This window comes from Morchella sextelata (genome assembly GCF_020137385.1).
Source record: "Morchella sextelata strain SCLS chromosome Unknown scls_24, whole genome shotgun sequence".
Classification (NCBI taxonomy): Eukaryota; Fungi; Ascomycota; class Pezizomycetes; order Pezizales; family Morchellaceae; genus Morchella; species Morchella sextelata.
In genome coordinates this window covers 1,332,189-1,344,455 of record NW_025408639.1, presented here as the reverse complement: position 1 = coordinate 1,344,455, position 12,267 = coordinate 1,332,189, and the positions used below count along the sequence as shown (strand labels likewise).

Here is a 12,267-nt window from a genome sequence, read left to right as displayed (position 1 = left end):
ACCTCTATCAAAACACTCATGTTGATTCATTCATTAACCTAATCCAATGACGATGAGCCTTTGTTTGTCGTCTCCTGCCATGTGTATATGGTTAGGCATTACGAGTTGCCGATTCCAGCATACCCTCACGATGGTAATTCGCACAGTCTTTGTTCTATATAAGGGTCTAAATACCCCGTTGTTTCCCTGGAGTCTATCCTCCTGAAGGCATCCATCAACAGTCAACCGTCTTTTAACCACCTTCCCATCGCAACTGACTACAATGGTGGGAACTCGGTTGGGTAAGAACAAGTCGGCATTAGCCCAAGCAGGAAGGTCACCTCCGAAGAAAAAAATGGAATGGGCCGATAAGGATAGCCCCTGGGTTTTGTCGATTAGCAGAGCATCATGTATAGCAGAGGTAAGATTTCTATCAAGTCCTATATTTCTCACCCTCTGACACCTACCAGGGGTATGCGAAAAAGAGCAAATTTATTGGCGCCGAAGTTAAGTCCTTGCTCGGCATTATGCCGGCCTAATGGAGAAACATGTTTGAAGCTGTGCACGACTACTTTGTCGAGAATGCGATTGCCAGCAGAACAATGGCAACAGATGAGCAATGGGACGAGGCCGTGAGACTCCTACTCAGTTATCCACCCTGGAATAAATTCAGACGCCTACTTCAACAGCCGGAGGAAGATTGCACCTGATAAGGGGCCTTGATCAAAGTCTGCGTGAGCAGCACACTCCAAGATATTGCCAAACGTAAGTCTGCTGAGGATTGAGAAAAGTTCTCTGAGGCACTCAAAGAGAAGGAGCATACGGCGAATTCAACGAAGACAAAAGCAGTGAAGAAGAAGGAGACCAAGGGGAATGTGACCGACACAAAAGGCAAGGGCAAGCAGTGCAAGTTGGCACCAACTCGCAGTTCGACAAAGAGGAGTAAGCAGGCCCAGGTGCCTCTGCCCGACGATGAGGATGAGGTCTACCTTGACATTGAGGAATTTACCTCATCGGAAGACGAAGCGGAGAAGCCGAGGGACAAGACAGACATCGGAGATGAGACGGACGATGAAAAGACATCTGAGGAAGCCGATGAGCCATTCCCGGCGAAGACCTGGAAGGTCGAAAGGGCACCATATTTTACTGATCAGCCTATCGGCATTTCGTATGGTTTTCCCACCAAATACCGCTTTGAGCGACTCGGAGGAGCGAAGTTGGGACTACATCGGAAGCCTTGGGAACTGCCTAATTGGACTCCAAGAACATTTGGTGGGCATCCCTACCTGACCTTTAGTTCACTTCCCGGTCCGTATCTATCGGAGGTCGTGAGGATAGTCAGGGGGGTGCAACTAGACACTGAAACCTGCGGCGGTGCTTCTGACTTGCCACACCCCGCGATACGCCATTTGGTCGGGTCTTTTGTCATCGACTAGGAGTTTTCTAAGACCGTGTCGGGTCAATATCGTGTTTACTGGCTGGTGCCTGAACAGGTCACCTTCCTACAGTCGGACAAAGATGTCAGAGTATGGCTCAATCCTTGTAGAGTTACACCGTGATTGAAACTATTCGTGGTTTCTAATGAGCGCCATAAAAACGGCAGGCAGACTCCATTGCCAATGTTATTCCCCTACTTTCATAGTAACTGGGAGGTGCTGATTGACAATCAGTTGTGGATTGACCAGAGAGTATCAGGCATCAAGGTCGGAGAGACAGGAACTCATTGGGAGAAACCGACGAAGAGGAAGACAAGTGAGATTGTAGAGGTGAGTGACGACGCCGACGATGACTCTGATGACGATGGTGACGAAGATGCCGATGACGACACCGACGATGATGTCGAAGGCGAGGGTGAAGGTGGAGGTTCGAGTTCCAGTAAAAGGCCTAGAGGAGAGAATGCCGGAGAGGGCATCTCGAGCAAGGCGGGCTCAAAAGGTAAGGCAGGGGGCAGCTCGAGCAAGGCGGGCCCGAAAGGTAAGGCAGGGGGTAACTCGAGCAAGGCGGCCCAGAAAGACGACGATCATGGCGAGGACGACAATAAAGAGGCTGAGGAGGGTGGTGACGTTGACGACGAGGAAGAAGAAGAGGAAGAGGAGTAGGAGGAGGCCACAAGGAGAAAGAGAACAAGGACATCCGGGCCCAAGACGCCGGCCAAGACACCGCCATCGAAGACACCCATGTCCAAAATGCCGGCCAAGATGCCACCATTAAAGATACCCGGCCCGAAGACCCCAGCCAAAACACCTGCTCACACTACTGCTGCCCAGCGAGGAGGGAAAAGGTCGAGAGTGAAAGCTGGACTAAATTCCGTATTAGTAGTATAGTTTCTCCTAATGCAGCTAATGCGGTCAATACATTAGACAACATCTGTTCGATGAGCCTTCTGAGAGCCCGCGATATGAGTGAGCCGGAGGAAGAGCAAGGGGACTTAATAACAGAGTGCGAAAGCTGGGCTACTGGTTCACAAGCTGACAGTGCTCCGGAGTCTGAAAGAACTACGCGAGAAGAGATGTCAGGTGAAGAGCCTGCCAGGGAAAGTAGTTACGTTAATGGTGGCCCTAATGGGGGTATTCCTCCCGGCGGGCGCGGGGACGAGTCAATCGATATGGAGATGGGTTACCTTAGTGATGTATCGGCCAGTTCGATTGAAGTGGCCAAACTCCAAACAAATCCCCATCTTCCCCAGTTCCCCCACCCCCAAACCTCCCCTGCTCCCACTAACATCAACCTCCCCGAGCTCTCTGCGAAGCGCTGGACTTCCGTTTCTCGTCCTGCGACTCGAAAGAAACTTCGTTTCGAGTAGCACTGGTTGATAGTAGGTTGCACGCTCCAGTCACCTGCTTGTGAGTTTTCTGACCCTAGTCTCAAGCTCTAGCATTTGACGGTGGTGGCTCTCGTCATTTTGTCGGCCTATCTTTTATGGCGCTATTTTTTAACTTCTTTGGTGGTTGTTGCGATATGTTTGGTCTCTCTGTTTTGGGTGGTTTGACAGTTCTCCTGGTCATCTTTTGGGATTAGCCTTATCTATTTTGTGTCTTTTGGGTTTAGTCTTATCTTTATTGGGTCTTTTGGGGGTTAGTCTTATTTCTTTTGGGTTATTTGATGGGGGTCCTTGTGGTTTAGGATTAGTGATATCTGTTAAAGTATTCTGGCGCAGGACGTGAAGTGAGTTAGGGTTAGTTAGGGTTGGGGTCGTTTTGGATTCATTTGATCATTAGTAGTATTCTGTTATTAGGAGCGTCACTCGACCGAATACAATACAGTCATGAGTATGTTGAGCAAAAAGACGTAGCCGACGCCAAGCAAGTACTTAATCATCTGACAATCCAAGTCGCGTCCGACCTCATCTTCTCTCCTCTATTCAATCTGAAGGCGAGTATACAATCTCTGTTGCTCGCTTGGCCTATGATGACTCTAGTAAACGGACTGGATCGACAGAACACAAATAGCAGTAAAGCCTGGACAGGCAGAGTGCGGCATCGTAGCCTTTTTCATCCTCTACCATTGCCCACCCTCCGGGAACGTGAGCTTGCTGGGACACCAACTCGGACTTGAGAGGGTTTTGACTTGACCGCCCTCGACTATCCGCATACCATTTAGTGGAACGGCATGAATCTGTATTATGATGGACTTATTTAGGCTAACCCTTGGATTCTAGAAGTTTGGAACAAATTGCAGGACATATCTCCCAGCGTCGTTTGCCTCTAGCTATTGGTCTGTGTACGGATCAATGACATCATGTCGGAAGTTTCCCTCCGAGTCATCTCCCCACTCCCCCTTCCCAAAACTACCTTATAAAGTTGGGACGTTGCACTGCCCATCCTACTGACAAAGACATCTTTCACCATGCCTCAGTGAGAGAGTCAGTTTTGTTTGTCTAACTCCTCTCGTCCCTCGCAAAACACCTACAGAGAAACTTCCTCCCATCGGAACACCAGGTCGTTTAGCAGGGACAGACAACCGACCACTCAAAGACTTGTACGATCTTGACAGGAGATTTCAAGCACCTTTTCACATGACTCAGCCACACGATTGCCTACGAGATCATCACAGGCGTGCGGATGAGAAACGGAGTCTGAAGATGATGTCTTCGAATACCGGGACCCATCACAAAGAGCTTCACAGCTTGATTTACAGCTTCGTGATGAGATGTATTTGACAAAAGACAGGAGAGTCAATGTCCGACAACCTACGAGCCCGTCACCCTCAAGCCTACCACCCCAGGATTCTCAATTTCAGCAATCCTCGTCGAGGGATACGTTACCGTTGGCCGCACCAAATAGAGAATCTGATGCGAACCAGCTGCATGACATTTTTTATGCCTCCCCCGGGCATGGTGATAGGTCTCCTACCCGTCAAAACGCCCTAGCTAGCCAGACACATACTCACTCCGGTCATTAAGATTCTGAGTCTATTAGAACATCGTCGGGGGGGATCCGCCCCGAAGCCCGTCGTCAACTTTCTGACCTTTCTAGACCGGCGTCGATAAGAGCCCCTTCCGAAGTCATCAGGAGTACAGATTATGCTAGTGGCAGTAGCGGTGGGTATTCTGGAGAGTCGTCGTCACAAAATCTCCTAGCGCCGGTAGACCCTACCGATCTCAACAAAACCAGAGCTCTCCGCAATCATAGCTTATGGCAATTCGACATTGAGCTGAGGACTCTAATCGAAAAAGCTGGGTGGTACCCCACCAAACAGACACTATTCAAAAACCCGATGTCCTCGGTATTGGAATTGATGTCTATGGTCAGAAATTCATGGAATTTTGCCAGGGCGGGCGACGACTTTCCAGCGGAGTTGTCGACTGGAGTGTTTGGACAGGTGAGGTTTTGTTATTAATGGACTCGTTCACACATGATGGAGAAGGCAAAGGCAGTAATCGGATTATATTACGGCCTAGCAGGCATGACCGGCGAGCAAGCAAAAGACCGTGTCGATTACCTCCTGACAGATGACCGTTTCAATTATGATACCACTCATTGCGAGGTATATCCACTGTTCTTCCAGAGGCACAGATTTGGTACTAACATCTTTAGCCCGTACAATGACACTTCGCCGCACCTCAAATACCGCATTTTATCATCTACGCCTACTATAAGATCAATCGTGGGATTGATGTCAACCATCCGGAATTTGAGAGTTGTATCAACCCGTCTTTTATCTGCCTGGTTTCTACTGTACTTTACCATGCGCTGAGAGTCCATGTAATTGGAGGCAGCAACTGGAAGAATGGTGTCTTCAATAAGGACTGTTACGGCGGTGAGCACCCCGTCTTTCATCTGGTCAGGTTATCGACAGGTATCGTTATTGACGGTGGTGCTAGTAATTTTTGAGAGGCACATGCACACATGGAAGAGATCCTTCCCCGACGATGAGACCTCAAATCTAGTACTGAAAGGGATTCGACACGAGATATTGAAACGGATTAAGAGGACAAACTGCTGCACGATTACCGCCACAGAGAGCAGGGAGGCAATTATTGACCCTGGAGTAGGCAACTTTTTGGAGGGTCTCCGATCCAAGCTCAGTACAGAAACTGACAACGAGGATATAGGGTCCGACTAGGCAGGTGACCCGCCATTTGACGATGACGATGGGGAGGAGGGCAATGTCACTCCACTTACAGTCGGGGACTACGTAGTCGATGCAGGAAGCCAGATAGATGGGACTATTAGAACAATTACAGGGATTAATGTAAATATTGAAAACGACGTAGAGAGAGATGTCAGTATAACGCAGAGCAGAGAAGAGTGCTCAGCAGAACTGGTCGGAAGACGGAGAGGGAGACCACGTAGGAGCAAAGTACAAAGGGTCAGATAGCTCTCACCTAAATAGACGAATTAGATAGAGCGAGGGGTGTAAAAAGACAATAAATCAATAGACAGTATCACCCAAAGAAAATTCAAACTTAGAATCAAGGGAGTGAAAGACGAAGAGTTTAGGCCAAAGGACGAGATATAGTTGCCATAAGATGAGATGTGCAAGTGGGGGGGTGCGGGGTGTTAACCAAAAAACGGGATAGTTGTCGGAGGGTGCAAATCAGTGAAAAAGGACGATATAAACTGTCAAAAGACAGAAAGTGCGAGCGGAAATACGATATATAATGGTCGAGATAGACAGTTTGAGGACATAAATCGTCCAATATGATTTAGGTAATTAGACTAAATGCGAGGTGATGAGGGCGTAGGATGACTTTCATAGACCAAGATGCGAGCATAATGGTAGAGGAGCTACCTCCTATGTCCAGAAGACAAGCTCGTCTTTAGACGTCGGGATGACGTCTTTGAGGGATGGGAGAAGGTTTTCATCTTTAACCTTCACGATGTCGTCGGTTGACCAAGAGATGCAGGGCTCTCGTCACGGACCATCCAGGTGTCAGTATACAGATAAGAAATCGCTTTGTGTTGTCTGGAGCGTCTGGGGCGTCTGGGGCGTCCAGGCGTCACAAGACGAGATGTTATTTTTTGCTGATGTATATACTATCAAAAGAACTGTACAGCTGTTTTACACAAGTTGTGACAGTCGCAACGGACTTGCCCACCATTGCGCGACCCCGCACCCTCTCCCGCAACTCATCACTATGCCCACAAAAACTGTTGGAAAAAGTGGATATGATACGAGGAGGGACATTATTTCCCTCTCCAATCATGGTTTGCCCATCAAAGAAATTGTGAATGAAACTGGGGCCTCAGAAAACACTGTGTAATGAGCGGTGGCTAAATACAAAAAAGAAGGCCATGTCCATGACCTTCTCCGCTCCGGCCACCTGCCGCCTCTTTCAAAAGCAGACAAGCAGATACTCTCAGATGTGGTAAAGGGGCACCCTACCTATGCTTTATGAGAGATAACTAAGGCCTCAGGCCTAAATCTTTCTCATTCTATGGTTGATAAGGCACTCAAAGAGGCCGGATACACTTTGCATATCAAACACAAGAAACCCTACCTCAAACAGCATCATAAATTAGCCAGACTAGATTGATGTCATCGCCGTCAAAGATACAACCAGAACTATTGGCGTCGCATGGTATGGACAGATGAAATGCACCTAGAATACAATCCTAACCCACGAAGCCAAAAAGTGCGTTATCTACCCGAGAAAGGCATGGAGGAAAGGTATTTTGAACCTTCTTTCTCTAGTGGAAAAACAAAGATACACCTCTGGGGCTGTTTCCAGTACGGATCTAAAGGTCCTCTTATCTGGATTAAGCGATGCCCATCTAGTCAAAGACTTGAGAAGAGAGATGCAGGGGGGATGAATGGGAAGCGGTATGCTGATGAGATCATACAGGATTCTCTATTCTCTTATATTACTATAATGGGTAGAGAAGGCTCAAAAACTGTTGAGGACAATACTAGGCTTCATGACTTAGAGGCAGCGAGAGGAACTAGAGATTTGTTAGGGATTAATAGGATGCCCTAGCCCGCATGTTTACAAGATTTGAACTGTATAGAAAATGTTTGACACGTTTTGAAATTTGCACTTAGAAAGAGGTTTAGTTTGGTTGAGAAGTGACCTCATTCTCCTATTGAACTTTTTGAAGCAGACCAGGAAGAGTGGAAAAAGATATCACAGGACAAACTCAATTCACTAGTAGATCGTATGAACAGGAGGATTATGGCTGTTATTGATGCAAATAGTGCTACTACAAAATATTAAATTACAAATAAATGTACCTAGCTATCATAAGTTGCTTCCTTTTTAATTTCATAGTTATTACTGAAGTGGTTATTGAGCTATTTCATTTCGAAGTTATCTTCGAAACCCGTTCGTTGGTGGTTGCTATCACAACTTGTTTAACATGGCTGTAAATCCCTATGTCTACAAGCTAGACTTATCACGTTTGATGAGAATCCATCCAGTATTCTATGTCTCCTTATTGTCACCCATATCAAATGATCCTGTCCCCGGACAACAACAACTTACACCACCACCGGTTGAAATCGAATCTCAAGAAGAATGTGAAGTCGAAACAGTGTTGGATTCAAGGAAAAGATGCAACAGATTTGAATACCCTGTACGATATACTGGGTATGATGAACCATTGTGGCAACCTTTGGAAGAGCTTGAGTATTTGCCAAACCTAGTCAAAGAGTTCTACGAGCGCTGTCCAAACAAATCAAAGCCTATAATGAGTTAGGCCTCGGAGGGGGACCTGATCTGTAACGGCATTTTGGCATCACGGTGGGATATTGTGTTAGAACGTAACGAGAAAGTAATTGGCGACAAGGTTACGATTAGTAATATAGATTTCCTTTGGGTTCTATGGGTTTCCATTATACAAGTGTATAAATCATACTCAGATTGGGGTTATTGGATACATAAAAGTCTTCTGTCTTTCATTGGTATTCTGTTTCTCTCTTTTCTCTTTACAAAACCTTCTTTATTCTCTCTGTATTATTAGCTTACAATACTATCTTTGTCCTACATTGCACTGAGTCAGGTTACCCGAATCTTGGAATTTAGATAACCCAACTGAGTATTTCTATAGTTCATAGTTTAAGTCCACATCCTCTTCCTCAGTTGTGTTCCTTGCCAACCATAGTTTATACCTTCGTCTACATCCAATGGTCTACATAATAGACGGAGGTAATAGAGAGGTAGAGGGGAGGGTATTAAAGAACAGATAGAAGAACACAGTTTAATATTTGCCAAGTGCCTAACCCTAACCCAGCCTTAGCACCTGTAAATGCCTATAATCCTGGCGAATTTTACTAATTCTTATTTATTCGATACATCTAATACCAGAAGAGGGCTTAGAAGAGCTTGATTTAGAGATAATGCTGAGCAAAATGTCATACTTTCGCCCAAAACAGGCTTATTTTTTGCTTTTTTGAGACATATGCCTTATTTAAGGCTTTTCTACGTCTTAGAGCTCAAAATAAAGCTTATTTTCTTACCCATTCAGGCGGTAATGTATATAGTGTAGATTGAGTATAGAAATGTTATGTTAGAATTTTCGGAGTAGTGCGAATCTTATATAGGTTTTATATAAAACAACTGATTGCAACGGGCGCCTCCTTCGCTTGCGAATGTCAACTCTGTTTCCAAGGATGAGACTGGAAAGAAGAAAGATTTACTCGAGAGAGTCAATCAATGAGTACAATAGTTTAAACCACGATGAAGTCAGTGAACTTAATGATATAGGCACCTATGACGCTCGTAGTAATAGACAGTATCTCGTTAAGTACCCGCCTTGGTAGAGTTGGGACTACCTGTGTGTGCTGGCGGACAGTTGTCCCAAGGTGCGCATGATAGTCACCTATGCCCGGCGGGCACCTTCAAATAGTCTGTACGATATCGATAGTACGAATGAAAAGCATCTTAAACTTCATACTTGATACTGTGCGCATATACACAGCACTTAATACCTGTAAGAACCTTTCTCGTTAGAGAAATATTCAATAATAGACGAGAAACTAAGAGTGTCTTTCATTTGTTGCGATAATGTCTGGAATATGGATCTCCCACGTACCACCACGAATAGCTTCCCACACAGCACCACATTACCCAGAACATTCAATGATAACCACCTTCTCATATAAAAATAAATAATTGTACGAATATACTCCACTGTTGGAATTCCAATGAACGCGTGTCAGTAACCCTCCCGACGAGTGATAGCATATGATCGGGTGATATCCCATGTTCACTCATTGATTTAGATACTCTCGTGACACCGGCCAACCCAGAAATATGATCTTCTTCATAATATAAGCTTCCTAAGAGATATATTCCTATTGATATTAATATCCCAACTATTACAGCTCAAACTCAGCCCATTCACGGTTTTCTCCACAATCCGATCTCGTGATGCACATGATATGAAACGATACATGAGGATGTTTAGTCTTTTCTCCTAGATTCGATTATGGAGGGAAATGTTCTCAATGCCACGACTTGAGGTATGTATCATTCTCCCAGCCCGCGCGGCCGCTGCCAAGGGTGAGACCATTTCATCAAGCCTAGAAAAACAATTGTAGTCTTCAAGACCTACCCGTCTAAATCCCTGATGAAGTGTAATAAACCAAGCAATTTCTGTTCTCCGCGCACAACATTCAACGACGTTGTTGAATTTAAAGCTTTTATTACTATATATTTTGAATACCCATCCATCAATGATAGGTTTAGCCAGTATATCGCACGCTGACTATCATATAACAGCATCTTTTAAATTATTACTTTTTACATGGTGAATTAATACCCTTTCCCGTGATGTAGAGCAGTTGCTCTGACCCATTCAAGGTCGGCCGTTATCCAGAGACGTCCCTGCTGGGTATGTACTAGTCAAGGTAATCCATGGCTTGATGATACCAGTCGTGAGTCTATGGTATGATTTTCTGGGTGGTATACGCTAAATTCAATGACCTCCCTAGGCCGGTATTATACAGACAATATTTCCTATTGTGGTAGCTTCTATCCACACCGTGCTGTCTCGAAGCAACATTAACACGTACGAATCCAGGTCACTCCAATAACGCTTGAGATTTTTTATTGTTTTGGATAGAAATGTTTTTAACACCTGTTGGGTTATAATATCAGTAGTCGGCCGGAGGTCACGGCTTGTAGTTTTGCATATATTTAAAACTCCTGTAGAAAGGTATATAGAAATACCCGATTGTCTATACACCCGAACTTTTCCATTAGCTCTACCTGATTTCTTTGTACCAAGCATGTTGAAGTCCCTACCTAGTATACTTAACTCGTACAATACCTGGACGTGAGCTTTCTCTATTCTACCTGGGGACGTCAAACACTTGTACATACCAGCTAGAGACGTCCCTGGATAAGGGCCGTCACTGTAGTCACCCAATATCACTCTATCATATCATCTCAGCTTTTATTTTATTTTTTTTTCTTTTGTTTAATTCATTAAATCTCAGCTTTTATTAACAATTGTTGGGAGCGAGCCTAGGCTCTGGGAGCAATGCCCTACTTGTGACGGGATGGTCCTATCTGTTTGAGGTTGGCATATGTGTTAAAATCCAGTCTCATATATTCTGAGTCTCATTCATGCAAATCTTTGTGTATAAAAGGATACAAGTAATTACTCGCGCGTTAATTACAAGGTTGGAATTTTGTGTGGGGATTTGGTTGCAACGACTCCCGACCTTTTAATTAACGGGTGAGTACTAGATATCTTCTATATTGTAGATAAGAAGCTGGTCAATCAAGAAGGGCATTTCTATTCTTTTATTCTTAACGGCTATAAAGTATTGATATGCAACGTAGTACGAGATGAGACCATTAATTGTGTAAGTACATGTAGATAGTGCATGGCGCTTGGGCTCTTGCCATGCATGTCCAAGGTCAGTTACATTGTTGTCACCAGATTAGAGCGTTTTAGCTGTGCCAGTTGAACAGAAAGTCGGACAGGTTGGACAGAAATTCTAACTATTTTAGGCAAAGACTTGCAAGGATTCAGCCAATAAGAGGTGCAGGACTTTCTGTCCAAGTGCTCGACTTTCTGTTCAACTGGCGCAGCTAAAACGCTCTATTACATATCGATACATGAGCGAGAGAATTAATGTAGAAACAGGGGTCTAAAAACAGGGTTTGTATGGCTGGTTAAGCCAATAGGACTACTCCCATATTTCTACCACAATTGTACAAGCTGTATGTCGGTATGCTTGGGGCCATCTCAATTTCTAATGTATGTACCTAATTATAACCTCATCAAGATCACCGTGATAAACCTATTTTCAATCGTATTGTTGACACTCTGGGTGAGGTCACAGATCATGACTGAAATAAAATATTTAAATAGTGCTTTACATGCAACTGTCTTCCAGTCATGTAGTATTTGGCATAACACCATACTCGTAAATTCATGACGTTTCCAAACACGACTACTATTGCATACCATACAAAAAAGCGCCAAATCCACCTTTTTGTATGTCATGCAATATTGGTCGTGTTTGGAAACGCTATGAAATTACGAGTACAGTAGCTATAGGGTCTTTCTCATTGAAGATAGGATCACTCGAGGATCTAGGAGTGGGTATACTTGCATGGCCTGAGATGATTAAGAAGATCGATTTCAATCGACAGAATGGTCCCATGCGCGAATGGGAAGAGCTAGGTCAAAGTGCAATTTTTACTCCTGTCGCACAGGATCAGGGATTTTCTCTGTATTGCGAGGTGGACCAACGAAAGTAATATTCACGCCAAACACCTACCCTCACACACGTGTAAGTGTCCACCTTTGGCTTCATGTGGGATTCCTACGGTTGCACCTCGCTATGGTGGAACTCGGATGCCCTCTAGCTCTTGGAATACTATTTTTCCCA

At 44.8% G+C, this 12,267-nt stretch overlaps 3 protein-coding genes across 3 annotated transcripts; all 3 read left to right on the top strand.

Annotated features, from left to right (window-relative positions):
• Positions 1–1,598: 1,598 nt before the first annotated feature.
• On the top strand, positions 1,599–2,078 carry H6S33_007910 (uncharacterized protein; the record flags this gene model as incomplete). Its single annotated transcript, XM_044839275.1, has 1 exon — positions 1,599–2,078. One exon carries the CDS (start codon positions 1,599–1,601, stop codon positions 2,076–2,078), a length of 480 nt encoding a protein of 159 aa, XP_044688783.1.
• A 2,050-nt stretch (positions 2,079–4,128) lies between these two features.
• On the top strand, positions 4,129–5,544 carry H6S33_007909 (uncharacterized protein; the record flags this gene model as incomplete). Its single annotated transcript, XM_044839274.1, has 4 exons — positions 4,129–4,315; positions 4,382–4,800; positions 4,846–4,965; positions 5,194–5,544. 4 exons carry the CDS (start codon positions 4,129–4,131, stop codon positions 5,542–5,544), a joined length of 1,077 nt encoding a protein of 358 aa, XP_044688782.1.
• Positions 5,545–7,778: 2,234 nt separating this feature from the next.
• H6S33_007908 (uncharacterized protein) lies at positions 7,779–8,117 on the top strand (the record flags this gene model as incomplete). Its single annotated transcript, XM_044839273.1, has 1 exon — positions 7,779–8,117. One exon carries the CDS (start codon positions 7,779–7,781, stop codon positions 8,115–8,117), a length of 339 nt encoding a protein of 112 aa, XP_044688781.1.
• Positions 8,118–12,267: the final 4,150 nt, after the last annotated feature.